Source organism: Hylobates moloch, unplaced genomic scaffold, assembly GCF_009828535.3.
Source record: "Hylobates moloch isolate HMO894 unplaced genomic scaffold, HMol_V3 SCAFFOLD_15, whole genome shotgun sequence".
In the NCBI taxonomy this organism is placed as follows: Eukaryota; Metazoa; Chordata; class Mammalia; order Primates; family Hylobatidae; genus Hylobates; species Hylobates moloch.
Genome location: NW_026652290.1, coordinates 59,139,971 through 59,157,106, shown reverse-complemented (window position 1 = coordinate 59,157,106; position 17,136 = coordinate 59,139,971). Strand labels below are relative to the sequence as shown.

Sequence of the window (17,136 nt, the reverse complement as noted above, 5' to 3'; positions counted from 1 at the left end):
TCAGGAGAATTAGGGAGAACTCCAGACACCTAAAATTAACCTCTAATAGTCTTGACATTCATTTCATTTAAGTGCAATTTGCCAAGCTACAAGCAACCCCCGCTTAAGACTTCTGCTTAGGCACGTGGGGATTCCTGATAAGACCGAAAAGCAATTCATTTCCTAACTACATTGCTGTCTAAAAGAATAAACTAAAAGGACCACAATACAATCAAATCCCCAAGCAGTCACATTCCAAGAGATTTAAACATCATCATCTTGATTCCCAGTAACAACAATGCTCTTTGCATCAGAAACAACACAACCACTTCCTCTTTCTCTGACCTTCTCTGTTTAATTACTTCCTGTGATTTCTTCTAGGGCTGAGCGCCCAAGCTTCCCAGGGCGGCAGCCTTTCCGTGCATACATGACTGATTTGTCTGACAGTCAGACATTACACATACAGTTTGGGACTTCACATTTCTTTTTAAGTGATGGATCTCATGGGCCTCCTGGCATTCACCAAGAACTTTCTTTCAGCCATAAGAAAAGAAAAAATTCTTCTAGTACATTTCCATCTAAAATCAAGCTGTACCTCAAAGCTGGAAGTCCTGCCAAGAACGGGGAAGGACAGGCACCTGATGATACCTCTCAGTGTATGAGCACCACCTTCTTATCTGATGAGCCTCTTCAGCAAACATTCAAAATGCCAAAGATGTGAAGTCATCTTTTTATTAGGGTCTGGACAATGAAGATAAAACCATCACAGCCATGGATAAGCCCATGAACCCTCAGTGGCATCATTTCTGGAGAGTGTTAAGAATGCAGAATCTCAGGATCAGAATCCTCAGTTTACCAGATTTCCCCAGGGAATCCCTATGTAAGCTCAGGTTTGAGAAGCACCACTACAGGATCTTCCCCACAAAACAGCAAGGCTACAATATAGGTCCAGGTGAACACCATGCTGTGTTAGCCATATTGCTCTCACAAGCTTTCCATCAGGGGTAAGTTGGCTTACTCTTTCCAAAACAAGTATTTGTAGAGTTGCTGTTTATATCTCAGTATAGAAAAGGCCACCTGGATGGGCACTGGTTCGCTACTCCATAGAGCTGAACAGGAATGCAAGGAAGAAATGTCACTGCATAGTTCTGAGGTGTTTACAGGATTCTAAATGAGTTCTAATTTCATTTGCTCAACAGTAATATAAACCAAGCTGTTCAGACAACACAATTTTGTATACGAGAAAACTGAGGCCCTGTGAGGTTGTAACACAGATTGTTGTTCTACAGATGTTAAGAATTGAAATCAAAGGACCTGGGTTAAAAATAACAAATCCTGCTGTGTGTGTGAGACCTCAGGCAAGATAGTGCCCTCTCAGAATCTTTTCCTCACCTGTGGTATGTGGACGCTTGACAGTTGGACATATTCCACCGATGTGTGAATGTGTGCATGCTTGTATGTACAACACACACACACACTCTCTCTCTCTTACCCTCACTCATTCTTTCTCTCATACCTAAAAACGACTTGAAAAGCTTGCTTGTTTGAAGATTCTGGCAAGGGCCTGTAGGTCCTTCAATGCTGTGCATGAAGAGTTCCCCTACCCCAAATATGAGAACCCCAACACGTCACATTTCTAGTTTGCAGCTCCAGGAGGAACCCAGCAGGAAGGAGGGGAAGAAAAAGGAAAACAACTCTAGTTAGTAATCAGTCAGTCATCAAGAGGGCTGTCCTCACACCTTAAAGCAGATGAAACTGTCTAGCATCCTAGAATGTAAGTGCCCCGAGGGCAGGGACTTCCTGAGCCACAGCTCTGGTATTGTATGGCAGGCTAGGTGCTCTCTATTTGCAGTAAGTGAATGGCACGTGGTAGGCATTCAATGGCTAGTGGCTCCCTCTCCTCTGGCTGTACTTCCGCTCATTTATTTTATCCAATACAATAATTTTACATAATTTTGCAATTGGGGCCTAAGTACATTCTAAATTCAAGTTATTCAGATTCACAGTATATCACACTCCAAACCAACACCTATAATCTAGTACCCCCAATTTTCCTTAGTACAAAAGACATCTTAGAATGGACGGTAAGGTCTTTAAAGGTTTTTTTTTGTTGTTTTTTGTTTTTACCAACAGCAGAGTACTGTTCTGAAATGTGCTCACACACAGATCAATGAGAAGGCAACCATTATTAGGCCTTCAAGGCCAGAGGTGAGCTGTTGAGCCCAGGCACATCTTTGCTTTGCGAGTGAGCCTGAGAAAAAAATCAAACTTGACTTAACCTTTAAGCAAAGGGGAGAAATGTAATAACTATATTAACACTATAGTCACACTTATGCTGTTTTAAAAGATCCATAAAAATGAGTAAAATTACTGGGATGTTGATACATTAAACCTCTAGTCTAGCACTACATCTGTATTCCCACTCCATCGTCCACTTTATTCCTTGGCTGGAAAAATACAATGAAACGCCAAACATGGCATTCAAGTAGACAAAACATGTCATAAGCCAAGTGACTCCTAAAAGGATGGTCAGTCCCACCCATCCCCACCAAGCCTACTGACTTTCGTTTTAGAGACAATTCGAATGCTGTTGGTAATAAGGTATCTAGACCACATATCAGGAATGGCGTAGGGATGGCAGGGGAGCCAAGGATGCTATTACAGGTAGGTACTCTTACCCTAAGAGAACAGACAAGCTATAAAACTCAGAATCTCAAAAAGCACAGCCAACTGGGATCACTGAGTAAAGGGGCCAATGGTCACCTGGGCATTATTGATGATCACAGTACAAAAACTACCAGGACACCATTAGAAAGCCAAAAGAAACAGTCAGTCTTAGAACATGACTTCTAAATCCTAATTATCCTCCCACAAGCTCCCTGAGGAGCCTTGAGCAAGTCATTTCAGCTCTCTAAGGTATAAAGTGAAAATCTCGTTTCCTGCCTTGTAAAGTTCATGGATCTCCTCTGCCTTGTAAGTTCTGAAAAGAAAGAACACCTTATTACATGACAGGGGACAGACCTGAGGTAGATGGATGCCACTGAATCTCAATTTCTCAGGTGCTGTGCTAAAATGTTTTACCTAGGCTACCTCATTTATACTTTTTTTTTTTTTGAGATGGAGTTTCGCTCTTGTTGACCAGGCTGGAGTGCAATGGTGCGATCTCTGCTCAGCACGATCTCTGCTCGGTGCAAACTCCGCCTCCCAGGTTCAAGTGATTCTCCTGCCCCAGCCTCCCGAGTAGCTGGGATTACAGGCATGTGCCACCATGCCCAGCTAATTTTGTATATTTAGTAGAGATGGGGTTTCTCCATCTTGGTTGGGCTGGTCTTGAACTCCTGACCTCAGGTGGTCGGCCCACCTCGGCCTCCCAAAGTGATGGGATTACAGGCATGAACCACCATGCCCGGTCCAGTTCTACTTTTTAACAGCCTATTAGGTATACAGCAGAATGAACCTCATTTACATTAACCCAGGGCTGGTGGCTTAGGATACTTAGCAGGGTCCCTTAGTGGCGGGGGAAGAGGTATGGTCTCACTCCAAAGCCCATGATTCTTCCACTACCATCATGGCAGACTCTCCTTTGGTAGTTTTAAAAAAGCAACTCAAAGTCTTTTTTGGATATAGGTATCCAAAAAAGGTAATTGTTAAATTATCTTTAAATTGTGAAAAATTGTTAAATTTTTATACATGGTACAATTTTTTTTCAATTAATGAATATTTACTTCAACCAATTGATAACTGTTTACAGAAAGCCTACTATGTGCTCAGTGTTCTGCCAGGCCATAGGTATGAGGGTTAATAAATTATTCTGAAAGGGCATGGTGGTGTACACCTGTGGTCCCAGCTACTTGGGAGGCTGAGATGGGAGCACTGCTTGAGCCCAGGAGTTCAAGGCTCCAGTAAGCCATGATTGCACCCCTGCACTCCAGCCTGGGCAACAGAGCAAGACCCTATCTCTAAAAAAAAGTAATAAAAATAAAAAATAAAGCTATTTCCATGCCAGGTGCAGGTGGCTCATGCCTATAATCCCAGCACTCTGGAAGGTCGAGACAGGAAGACTGTTTAAGGCTAGGAGCTCAAGGCCATCCTGGGCAACGTAACAAGACCTCACCTCTACTAAAAATTAGCCAGGTGTGGTGGTGCACACCTACAATCCCAGCTACTCAGGAGGCCAAGGCAGAAGGATCACTTTGAATACTCCAGCCTGGACAACAAAGCAAGACTCTGTTTCAAAAAAAAAAAAAAAAACCTATTCCCACACCTAGAAAGACAGATGGGCCAAGCTTCTCTGTGCATTCTCAGTTAGTATGGATGCAAATACAAAATAAACAGTGCGTATCTGCAAAGTCAGTACTGGAGGCCAGAGCCAAAGCAAAGCAATAAGAAAAAGAAACAAGAGGAATAAATAATGAAAATGGAAAGACAAAGATGTCATTACCAGATGAACAAATGAAAGTCAATTAAAAACTTAACTGATAATTAAGTTTTAAGCATTTATAAATGGACCACAGGAAATATATCGAAGAACAAAAACAACCAGATCTGAAAAATCGTTATTTCAGGACACAGAGGAGCCAAAACCATACATTTTAGAAGCTCCCAATATTTGTTCTAATCTCTTCAATCACAAGTGTTAATGCTAAGGGTGAAGTCAAAATGTTTCTTTACCTTTACCCTCTAAGTGCAAGTAAACACAGAAAGTTTGTTTTTAAATAAATATTCAACTACCCTTTGAGAGTAGCAGGAAGAACATAAGCACAATTTGGTAATATGTGTGCAGTATGCCACATGTGAACATAATGTTGATAAAGGTTACCTGAGAAAGGGAAATGGGTAGTTATGAAACAATTGTTACTTAATTTAGCAAACTCCCATGATCCTGGCCTGACTTTCCTTCCATGACATGGGACATATGTCAAGATGTAACAACCCTTCATGTCTATCCAGGACAAGCATATAAAAAACATATTTTGTTCCACGGGGGCACTGGAGCATCAATACAAAGTATTTCTTCTACTTCAAAGTCACTAAAAGCCCCAGAAAATGCCTTAAAAGCACCATCAATGTTCTAGACTTAAATAGTAATTTTTAAATATTTCTAAGAATAAGTTATCAAGTTTATCGAGATGATGGGGTCTTTTTAAAAAACTCGGCCTAATTTACCTTAATAAAAACAAGCCCAAACAAATAATCACATACACCAAAACTTTCTGGTCTGCCTCTATTATCAGCTTGTTCAATTTCTGAAAATTTTGCTGTTAGACTGTATTTGTGTTCAGCTGGCAATACAGGAATAATGCCAATATTGGAGTTCATCGGCACAGCTGTATCCACCCTCAAGTGTTAAGACTCCAGCAGAACCCTGCAGCTATTGCAAATTGTTAATATTGTGATTTCTGCAGAGATTCTCCTGCAGAGGCATAGGAACAGGCCCTGTCTTATTGTGGTCAAGATTTTTTACTTGTCAGTTCTCGCAACAATGAATGGAATCAAAATGGGTTTTGAGTTACCAATGACAGATCACTACCACCAGATAGTTCTGCATGGAATTTCCACAAAATACCAGAGGCTCAATGTGAACATGGTTGAGTTTCTCAGGAGGCTTATATATACCCTAAGTTAACCAAATACAACAACTGTAATTATTGCATTAGTCAGTAGAGATGAAACAGCACTTTAAAATAATTAAATCCATTATTTTATTCAATAGACATTAAGCAACCACAATGTGCCCAATGGTGTTGGGCCAACAACTAGAAAACTAGGCATTTGAGAAGTAACCTCGAATCCAAAAAGCTCATATTTGGATGCAGAATCTAGCTGGGTATAAGCCCAACTTGAAATAATAATTGCCATATAGTGTAGGGGAAAAAAATAACACACACAGACATTGATTTTGACTTGGATTTTGACTTTGACTTGATTTTGACTGGGAGGAGGGGGTTATGGTGGGAAAGTCAAAAAGGACCACCGAAATGCAATGGCTCAGAGATGGCTGGGGGCATGAGCAGAATGTCACCTACTGGAGAAGTGACGGAAGAAAGAAGGGAATTTCAGAATAAAAGTAAGAGTAAGCAAATTGCTAAGGCAAAATAGTTTTGGGTATTGTGACTGATCCACTTTGTATATATTGTACTGGTTAAAAGGACAGGAAAGCAGTGGGGACCAGCTTTAGTCAGAAAGGAGGTTGCATTTGCTAATATTCCCATGGAAACAAACCGAGACCACAACCAGCTGATGGAGCTTGGTCCACTCCAGGTGAACCACCTCACTAGCTTTCAGCCTTGCACTAGGCACTTAACTTTATACTATGACAGGTCCTAGCTTACAAGCTCCTTAAGGTCTTTCCAGGTTTTTTTTGTTTTGTCTTAAAGATTTTTTTTTTTTTCTTGAGGCAGGGTGTCACTCTGTCGCCCAGGCTAGAGTGCAGTGGCACAATCACAGCTCACTGCAGCCTCGACCTCCTGGCCTGAAGCCATCCTCTCCCTTGAGCCTCCTGAGTAGCTGGGACTACAGGTGTGTGCTACCACACCCAGCTAATTTTTATTTTTTATTTTTTTGGTAGAGACGGGGTCTCACTGTGTTGCCCAGGCTGGTTTTCCTGGCCTCAAGCCATCCTCCGGGCCTGGGTCTCCAGAAGTGTGGGGGATTTTCTGAGGAATAAATCAAGATTCTAATTCTGCACAGTCAACTCCATATTTTTAACATTTAAGGGTTCTACTCATGTACAGTAGAACCATACCCCCTGGTAGAAACATACCCCCCTTTTTAAGGCAAATACAAGGAAAATGGATCAATACTCACTGTATCAGTTAAATTTCCACAACTGTGATTTCAGTTAACGTAGATCTAACATTCCAATAATAACCAACTCTGAATTTGCACTATTCCCATTATCTTTAAGGTGTATCACAGAATTCTCAAGCCCAAATTTATTTAAATCCATTTTAATTCAGTATGCCCCTCATGCTTCACAGCATTTTCTGGGAAGATAAGTGAAGTGAGAAAAATTATGCCAATGACAGATTGTCACCAGTTCAGAAGAATAATGAACAAGCATGATTGGCAGAAAGGCTGCGAGCTCTGAGTCAGAACGACTGAGGCTGGACCCCCCCACCGGTTCACAGTGGTTAGTTAAGAGCACAGAGCCCTTCCTGAACCAGGCTACTGGAGTGCTCAATTCCCAGCTCCTTCAGTTACTCGTAGGATGACCTTGAGGAAAGGACTTCACCTCTCTGTGCCTCACTTCTCCCATTTAATAGGGATAATAATACCATCTACCTCGCAGGATTTTTAAGAAGACTAAATGAATAAAGTGCTTTAAAAAAATGTTTGCTGTCTCGGGCAACTAACTTGACCTTGGCTTTCTCATCAGTTAAATGGGGGTAACACCTTCTTCACAGGGTTATCTGAAAATGAAGCTGAGCCTGAAAGAAATCTATCTCAGTGCCCTGCAAAGAGCCACACAGGGCACCTGTTTTATGCCTAGTCCTGTACTATAAGCTTTACACAGGCTATCTCATTTAATTCTCACAGCAGCTCCACAAAATAGGTAGTGTCTATTCCCATTTTGTCCACTCCATATAAAACCGACATGACATACGAAAGTAAACTGCCTTAGATCACAAAGTGAGCAAATGGCTATACCTTAAGCCTTAAATATATGTTACAAATGCATTTAACTCGGGGTCTTCGATTGGTCTCTGGCTGAATAACCAGTTATAAAAGACATTTTTGCAGACAATTCAGGCAGAGTGTTAAAGACATCAGGGAATTATTAATTTTGTAAAATGTGATAATAGTATTGTGGTTTCACAGAACAGTATTTTTATCTCTTGAGAAGTAAGCTCAAGTATTTAGGTACAAGAGTCCCAATGTCTGCAATGTCTTTGAAATGGTTCAGCAAAAATACTTACGCCTGTTTTATTAATGGGAAATCTTTCAACGTTAGGAAAAATATGACTGAAAGGGAAGCTGCAAATCCATTCCCAGCAAGAAGTGGGTTACAGAGAAGAGTTCATGAAAGGAACAAAAGAGAAAGCTGAATGGCAGCTCGATGTCTCCAGGGTTAGAGCTTGGTTCAGTAAGGTTTATCTTGTCTGCAAATTTCCAAGCCATTCATAGCCATGATCAAATGCTTTAAAGATAGTGACAAAATAGACATGGATTTTAAAAAATTTTCCAACCCTATGCACAGAGGACGACTTACAATAGTTTGCTGATGCTCTTCACTTCTTAAATTATATTTTTAAAAGTCTGTAGAATTGTAAATTTTAACGTGCATTTTTATGTGGTGGGAGGGATGAAAGAGAGAATGGTCAGTGTATTTTCTATATGGAAGATATCTTTTGGGACCATTATCAACAAGAGCAAAGAAACTTTCCTGAATTACCATATATTAGAAGAATTTTAAATTGATATGGAAAACAACATTAGAAAACAAAACATTATTTTTTTAAATTAAGCACAATTTTACCATTTGCAAGATTCTGATTTACTGCATTCTGATGCTAAATGAAACAGATATTATCTGGACCATTCAACAAAACCTTTACTATATGTAAACTATCAAGTCTATTTTACCTAAAGTACAAATATGTCTCTCCTAGGTCTCCAGTTTGATGCCACCAGTTCTCTTAAGTAGCAACCCCTGCCTGGTTCCAAAGGTATCTGAGAGACCTCAAACATAAAATCATTACAAGAAAAAAATAGATCAAAATTCACCCAAAGTAGGAATCTAGCAAAAACCTAAGCAAATATGGCTACCTTAATCAAACAATAATTTTAGCTCTAGACTTAAAGACAGTGGCAGCAAACAACAACAAAACAACAAAAAAGCAATCACAGCAAGCTCTGTAATTCAGGGAGGGAAACCTTACTGTCACTACATTTAAAAGGAATTTTTCAGACGCGTCATTACACAGATACGTTGAACAAAATAATAGACAGTGGCTACCATGGCAGTTTACAGTCCACGAAGTCGCTCTTCTCAGGCATTTTAAGTTTTGTGCCAAGGTCATCACATTAAAAATAATCCCTATAAGCCCATTTCTTCAGTGGCTAAGGTGCCAAGGCTTTCTCAGTCTCTAAGTGAAACTAGAACTCTTCAAATATCTATCCGCTCAACTGGACTTGTGACAGCAGTGGAGGCTGCGGCTTCATGCTGAACTTGCTCTGAGAGCCTAAAATGGAGCTATTCTTTCCTCGCTGGTGATCCCACTCGAAATCTTTCTGCTTTGGATAGCAGATGGAGAAAGATGCAAGGCTAACAAGCTGCCACAAAAAGGGCTAGGTCAGGCCTGTATTCCCAAGGGGTAGAGCCAAGGTAGAGTGGTCAAACCTCTCTAAGAATCTGCAAGGCCAGAGCACAGCAACCAGCCTCACTGCTACTACTACTCTGTGTGCAGGTACAATCGAGGGCCCATAAAAATATTGATTTATTGGCCACGTTCAAAAGGCAGCAAGGCCCAGCAGCATATTCCTTCTCTGTATTTCAGCCCTGAAAACGCAACTTTTTTTCATTTTACCATTTTAAAATGCTATATACGAAGACAAAGCAAAACGTCTGAAATAGAAACACCAACAGATGCGGTGGGACGTCTGCGACAGGCACACCAGCAGGGATCCTCTCCTGTGATGAGTGTCTGGAAGATCAGGGGTTACTGCAGTCAAAGTTCCCTGGGGACTCACAGGAAGGAAATCGAAATTCCCTTTCCCAAACACTAGCCCCACTCCCGCCCGGACTGGCAACAGCAGACGTCAAAAGATAAAGGGGGTATATTTAATAAAGTGAGTAGATTTCTTAGAATAGGGCACAGCACTGTCACCTGCTGCAAGAGACAAGCCTCCCAGTAGCCCAGCCCTGAGTCACTTCCCCTCCCAGCACTCTTGAGGCTCAATGCCTGCGGGGGGCAAAAGACCTGGGGCCTCTGGAGCACGCCTCCCGCAGCCCGCACTCCCCTGCAAAGACGCGCGCGGGGCCTCCCTCCAGGGCGCGTTCCCGCGGCTTGCAACCGGCTCTTTGCGCCCAAGCCCGCGCCGCCGCTACCTTGGCTAATGGCAGCACTGAATGAAAGGAACCGATGCAGGCTCCGGATTTATGAATGTGCAGGGGAGGAGGGGAGGGATATCATGTGACAATAAAGGAGAGCGTCTTATTCACAAAAAAAAAAAAAAAAAAAGTGGCTGGTGGCGGGCACAGCCACTGAGCAGCAGCGGCGGCCGCCGCGCGGTGACCGCTCAAACCCCAGGCAGAAGACCTGAGGCGTCGGGCCCCGCGGCCCCGCCCCCGTCGCACCCGAGACTGAAAACGCCTCGGACTAGGGAGCGAAAATGCCAAACTGGACCCCTGGACCGCGAGGCAGGAGGCAGCTGCACCTCTGCCCCCGGCTGGCGACAGTCACGGGTCCCGCGCGGGGCAGCCCGGGATCCCTCCGGCGGAGCGCTCCGAGCATTGTTCCCCTCGGGCCCGCGGGCCAGGCACAAGCCCGTGCACGCGCACCCGCGAGGACACTCACATACACACACACACACACACACGCCCCTAGCGCGCTGCCCCGCACGCCCCCGCCGCACACGCCTCAGTCCACCCCGAGCCGCCCGACCCCGCAGGACGCGTGTGCCGGCCACAAGCGCGTGCACAGGCACTCACGCGCCGCGGGGCCCCTCGGGCGGCTCCAACACGCCGGCCCGCGCGGGTACCCTGGCGCACCAGACCCCCGCGCAGCCCGCGCCCGTCCTCCTCTCGCTCCGCCGTGTTTTTTATGAATGAAAATATGGTATGCAAATGAGAGCGATTCAAGAAAACGAAATGGCGGAGCCTAGGCCCCAGTGGGCTCCGGAGCGGACCGCAGGGCTCGCGGGGCGGCGGGAGTCACAAAGTCACTGTGCAAAAACCCACCGGCCCCGGGAAGCCAGAGTGGGGGTGTCAGGTCTTCCGCTCCAGCCGCCGAGGATTTCGGGGGCGGGGGAGCTGTAAGTCCTCGGAGAGGGAGCGGAGACCGCCCGGAGGTCACCCGCACGCCCTTGGCCCCCGGAGCTGCCACCACACCAGCCCGCCGACCCTAGGCGTGCGCCCGCCAGCCCGCAGCAGTTTTGGCCCCCTCCTCACTTCAACAAGCAGGGAAGCCTCGCGTCCCAACCCCGACAGGTCAGCGAGTCGCTGCACCCCACGCCAAGTTCACCCAATAAGCGTCCCCGCCCGCATCCTCAGCCCCGGCCCCCACGCTGCCCCCGCGGGGCACCCTCGTCCCACCCCGCGACCAAACTTACTCGTCCGGGTGTGTTTCTTCGGTCATTTTCTTGTTCACCTAGACGCCTGTCCCGCGGCGGGCAGCTTTGCTCCCTTCATCTTCCTGTCCGCTCGCCCCCCTTCTTCACATCTCCGGAGATCGCCTGATTTGGGGAGGGGGGGCGGCTAGAGATGAAGGGGGCGCCGCAGCAGAAGGGGAAGCAGGGCGCGGGGTAAGGTTTGGGGGAAGGGGTGCAAAGGCAGGCTGCGCGGGGACTGAACGCCGCACGCCGTGGGGAGAGGCGGGCGGAGGCTCCGGGGACTCGGGAGCGGGCAGAGGGAGCGAGATTTGGGAAGGGGACGGCGGTGGGGGAGAGCGGGAGAAAAACAAGCGCGCCTCAGAGCGGCGGGGACTGCTGCGAGGAGGAGGAGAGCGCCGGCCGCGGGTGGGGGGGCTCGGTCCGGGGTCGCCCCCGGGGGGCCGGGCCAATCACGGTTCCGGGGAGCGGTCGGCGGCCGGGGGAGGTGCGCCTGGGAGGCGGTGCAGGGCGCCCCGTCCGAGCCCCATCTCTCGACTCCACCGATTTACTCCATATTGGATTCTCACCGCCGCCAACAGGAGGAGGAAGTAGGGCGGAAGCGATGACGTCTTCCCAGCGGCCAGAGGTGGTGGAGTGCAAAAAGCTTCCTACTTGCGACCGAAAAAAAAAGGGAGAAGAAAAAAAAAAACTTTGTCCCGCCTACTGAGCACGCCCCGCTTCCTCTCCCCCTCCCTCCTGGCTTCCACTCCCGGGGGAGCCGCGGAGCCGAGTTGTTTGCTTGCGCCGCGACCATCTGGCTCCGAATCCTCCTTGATTAGGGCTCCGGGTTTTAGGAAGCCCGAGAGGAGGGAGGAGGCGGGAGCGGAGGACTCGTACACATCTGGCTCCCGTTTTTGCCCCCTCCCTCCTTCCAAACCCCAAGATTAAAAATCGGGGGGTTGGGCGGGGGCGGAGATGGGAAACTCAAGGGAGGGGAGGGAGTAAAACAGCTGAAGAGGTGCTCAGGCTCAAAGGCACAACTACCCCCACCGCGGGGTGGGAAGGTAGGGGCGGCGCAGGTGCCAGGGGCTGGCTTCTCCAGCCTAACCCAACCAGAAAGGGGAGGGGGTTCGATTTTGCCAAGGTTCTGAAAGGCAGAGGCTTTTCCGTTTCACGTGAATCTTGTGTTTTTTTTTCTTTTTTGTCTCGATAGAGGAATGGGTTTTTGTTTTGTTTTATTTTGAGATGGAGTCTCGCTCTGTCCCCAGGCTGGAGTGCAGTGGCGCGATCCAGGCTCACTGCAACCTCCACCTCCTGGGTTCAAGTGATTCTCCTGCCTCAGCCTCCCGAGTAGCTGGGACTACAGGCGCGCGCCACCACGCCCAGCTAATTTTTGTATTTTTAGTAGGGAGGGGTTTCACCGTATTGTCCAGGATGGTCTCGATTTCTTGACCTCGTGATCCGCCCGCCTCGGCCTCCCAAAGTGCTGGGACTACAGGCATGGGCCACGGCGCCCGGCCAAGAAACGGATGTTTTTAAGAATCACTACTCGTGCAAAGAAAAAGGTCAACCCAGCACAGCCCAAAAACGTTTGCATTTCCGTAGAAATTATGGAATTTCTCGCGTTAAGAGGCAGCCCCGGCCGGGCGCGGTGGCTCACGCCTGTAATCCCAGTACTTTGGGAGGCCGAGGCGGGCAGATCATCTGAGGTCGGGAGTTGGAGACCAGCCTGACCAACATGGTGAAACATCGTCTCTGCTAAAAATACAGAATTAGCTGGGCATGGTGGCGCGTGCCTGTAATCCCAGCTACTCGGGAGCTGAGGCAGGAGAATTGCTTGAACCCAGGAGGTGAAGGTTGCGGTGAGCCAAGATTGTGCCACTGCACCCCAGCCTGGGCAACAAGACCAAAACTCCATCTCAAAAAAAAAATAAAAAATTAAAAAGAAATAAAAAGAAACAAGGGATAGAGTCCCTATCCCTTGCTGCTCTCCAAACACAGTAGACTTTTCCATCCTCTTGAATGTCCATGGGACAATCTAGATGTGATGTTAACTAAATAGCAACCATTGAACAGGTTAAGAGATTAAATATTTGCCTCAGGCTGGGCGCAGTGGCTCATGCCTGTAATCCCAGCACTTTGGGAGGCTGAGGTGGGCGGATCACCTGAGGTCAGGCGTTTGAGACCAGCCTGGCCAACATGGCAAAACCCTGTCTCTACTAAAATTATAAAAATTAGTTGGGGGTGGTGGTGGGCGCCCATAATCCCAGCTACTCAGGAGGCGGAGGCAGGAGAATTGTTTGAACCCACGAGGCGGAGGCTGCAGTGTGCGGAGATTGCACCATTGCACTCCAGCCTGGGCAACAAGAGCGAAACTTTGTCTCTAAATAAATAAATAAATGCCTCAAATGTAGTATTCCTAAAATTTACATGCATATAGGAGCTACAAATGCTCCAAAAAGTTTCACCTTGAGTCAGGGAGAAACTGGTGGTTTACTCCAGGCTTTGTGCTTATCACAGCCTTGATCTCTGTGGACATGGAGTGGGGTTCACGCTGGTGATGTGTGGTGGTGGGGAGGGCATAAACCAGGGGATGGAACAGCTTGGTTCTGGTTTTCTCCTAGCAGTCCTGAGACCCCGAGTGAGTTTCTTTATAAAACAGGAATAACAAGGCCAAGCTTGTCTTTATCAGTTTTTGAGGCCACTGAGAGTTCCTGAGAAAGTACTAAGCAAAGGCAAGATCTCATTGTCCTCTAAATCCCCAGAAGGCTAAGGAATCTACCCATGTCTCACCTTTGGCCATGGTTGCTCTTCTCCCTGGGAGTGCTGAAAGAGATCCCACCCTGTTATTCCTGAACTTCCCAGGACACAAGCACTTACCCATGTCAAAATTATTCACCCTATGGGCATCTCTTGGGCTCCACCCTCCAGTTTCAAGGTACACAAATGGCAAGGTGGCAGGTGAGGTGATTTAATTTCTGCAGGTAGGCCAGCTCTATGAGCAGGTTAAAATGGTGTCATCACCACTCACTCAGCCAGCTCTCTGCTTAATAGCAGTGAACGACTGGCCCAGCCTATGGACCAGGTTGCCAGGGGGACAATGATAAATATTCTGAGGTCCAGAAGTCCCCAAGTCCCCACTGGGATCACCTGGTGCCATATTCCAGCTGGGCTATCTTAGGCAGGCCCTTAGGTCCACTGAGCCTTGGGTTCAGTGTCTGTTGTGTAGGAATAGTACGCACAACATAGGGTTGCTGGGAATCTTAAATGGGCTATACAGATTCCTGGTAGCCCTTTCCTCTCTCTGACCAGCTGGTTTACCAAATGCCCCCCTCCACTCTGTCCTTCATGTTCCTTTAAATGAAGCCTGCCAGTTCTCTTCTGCCTTGTTCAACACCCAAAAGGGGCCTTTTGATGGAAACATTACTAGCAGGTCACTTCTTGGTCCTCCCCATCAATTACTGTGGTTGAGGCAAGTCTGACTCCTGCAGCTCCATAGAATAAATGAGGATATTGGGCGAATAACTCAGATATGTCTGTTGATCTGAACATCAGGGTGTTATCAAAGTCCATTGGATTGTTGCTGGAATAGGGGATATCACAGATTTAGGGCTTTAATTGAATGTCACTGCTGAAAGAGCTAAGGACCCACATCCCTGTCTCTCCCCACAATCGGCAGAACAGGGGGCTGCGGGAATCTCTGAACACGATCAAATCAATAGTGTTCAGTCACAATAGGATCGTAAAGCTTCAAAAGTAATATCGATCTGCTCACAACTTCACGCAAACCCAGCGGGGCCCCAGCGGGTCCCCCACCTACAGGCTTCTTAGTTCCGAGTCCTGGGCGAGGGAGCACCCCCACCCGGCTCTTCCCGCGGGCTGCCCGGAAAGCCCGGAGGGCGGAGCCGGAGCGACCCTCCGCGGCCGGGAACGGGCATGCTCAGTAGCCCCGCAGGTCCTGTTTCACTGGGAAGCCGGCCGCGGCCCCCACCCCTCCCGCCTGGCTCGGGCGCCAGGAGAAGCGGACATTTTAGCCTCCTCTGCAATCCGCTCTCTCGTTCGTGTCCTTCTCCCCCCTCTCGTCCGGTAGGGCCGGCAGTGTAGATTTCCCAAGGGGCGGGGGTGGGATGTGAGCAATCAGTCGCCCTCCCCACTCCCAGGGGCGGGGAGGGGGTGATTTAGGGAGGACTCCACGGGGCCCAAAGGTTCGCGCCGCCCTGCCGCGGCCCAGCCCGCAGAAGCCCCCAGCTGCCGCGGCGCCCCCGCTCCCCGCCCCGCGAGGCGCGCGCAGCTGCGCCCAGGCCTGTCCTCGCTTCACCCCCACTCTGCCCCTTCGGTATTTCTCAATGACCGGCGCTCCGAGGACACTTCCGACGCGGGAGGGAGGGGGTGTCATTAGCGCTCGGTTTATCAGTTCCTTCCGGTCTCCCGGAGCTCAGCTCTGCGCGCGGCCGGGCCGCGCCTCGGGCGATCTGGTGCCTTTATTATGATGTTTAAGTAAGCAGTCGTGTGTGCCAAGTGAGTTTGTAGCCCAGCTGTCTCCCCCAAGCCCCGCTGGCAGGAATGGAAACCCAAGCTCTCTCGTAATGCAGGGGATGATGCAAACTTAGAAACTGACCCGGCGCCCGGGAATGAGGCCCCCCCGCCCCGGGCGTGCGGCGGCCCAGTCGGGGCATGAATGGCTGGAGCCCGATTGCATAATCTGCACGGTATAAATAGCCGGCGGGCGGGCCGCTGACGCGCTCGGTTGTGCCGTTATCGTGCAATGCTTCATCCCCGGTGCCGTTCACTCCCAGGTCGTTTTCCCTTTCAGCTGCAGTGCCGGGATTTTAAATAGCAGAGATGAAAGGCCTCTGCCCCCGCCTCCCTCCTCCCCTGAGTTCATGTATTATGAATGAAACGCCAGCCTCGCTGCCTCCTGAGGTGCTCCTCTTCAGGTAGGAGAGAGGCTCAATGTCAAGGCAGCTGGCTACCAAAAGTTGGGTGTGTGCGCGCGTTGGGGAGGGACGGAGAGCAGGAAGTAATTGACAGGCTGGGAAACATTCTTTTCGAGAAAATGTAACCGCTCAGGGTTTGCCTCTGGAGTTTCAGTTTACAACTGTACAAGCCTCAGTCAATTTAAGAATGGATTATGCAAAGGGGCTTTCGACTGCGGCTTGCTTGCCCTCACACCGTAGGCCGCTGTCTCTGTGGAAAGTGCTGTTTCATTCAGAGGAGCTGGTTCCTGCCCTCCCAGGGAGGCAGCACACATCCCCTCTCCCCTCTCATCCCCCACTTTAAGATGAGCCCTGAGAACCCTTGAGGATCTCGAGAAAAGCGAATGCTGATCACTGTAGCCATTCTCTAGTTCCAGAACCCCTTGGAAGCCTCAGCGAGGTCCAAAGCTGAGTAAGTTTTAAAACGTATTTTTTTCAACTGTTTTTCAAAAATAGGTAATCATTTTAAAAATTAAAGGATGCAGCAAGTTTTCGTCTTCTCATAAATACCAGATTTCAACTTAATTTCTTAATATAAAAATGGCCAGTTCTTCACCAATGGATTTCTGACATGTGAAGGACAATGGTCAAGGTCATGATTTTTTTCATTGGATACCCATTGCTCCAGTCTGCCTTGAAAGCACCAGGGCTCTATGAGGCAGTGGGGATACAGGGGTGAAGAAACCCAGGCTCCTTCCCTCCAGGGATTCGGTCAGCTGGGGCAACAGGCATGTAAAAAACACAGGAGGCCGCGAGGTAACAGCTCTGAAAAATGGAGTAAGCAGAAGAGAAAGCAGGGGTCAGGGAAAGGATCCTTGAAAGATGCAGGGAGTGCCCTTGGATAATTGGAAGGGGAGGGATCTCCGGGCTAAAGAGCCGGGTTACCACGAAGGCCCTAGGTGCGAAATAACGTTGGGAGGAGGGGGAA

The 17,136-nt window shown here is 48.1% G+C and overlaps 1 protein-coding gene across 2 annotated transcripts in view; it reads right to left on the bottom strand.

The window, feature by feature from the left end:
* Positions 1-14,070, bottom strand: part of SPRED2 (sprouty related EVH1 domain containing 2) — a 124,153-nt gene extending 110,083 nt beyond the window's left edge. Inside the window, exons 1-3 of one of the 2 annotated variants that reach the window (XM_032176585.2) lie at positions 14,026-14,070; positions 11,820-11,900; positions 11,254-11,376 (exon numbers count right to left, since the gene is read on the bottom strand). In XM_032176585.2, coding sequence (XP_032032476.1) covers positions 11,254-11,279 — 26 coding nt within the window. In that variant the 5' untranslated portion in view covers positions 11,280-11,376; positions 11,820-11,900; positions 14,026-14,070. Of the gene's footprint in view, positions 1-11,253; positions 11,901-14,025 lie in introns of those variants that run through there. The other variant, XM_032176584.2, reaches the window with a different exon arrangement.
* Positions 14,071-17,136: the final 3,066 nt, after the last annotated feature.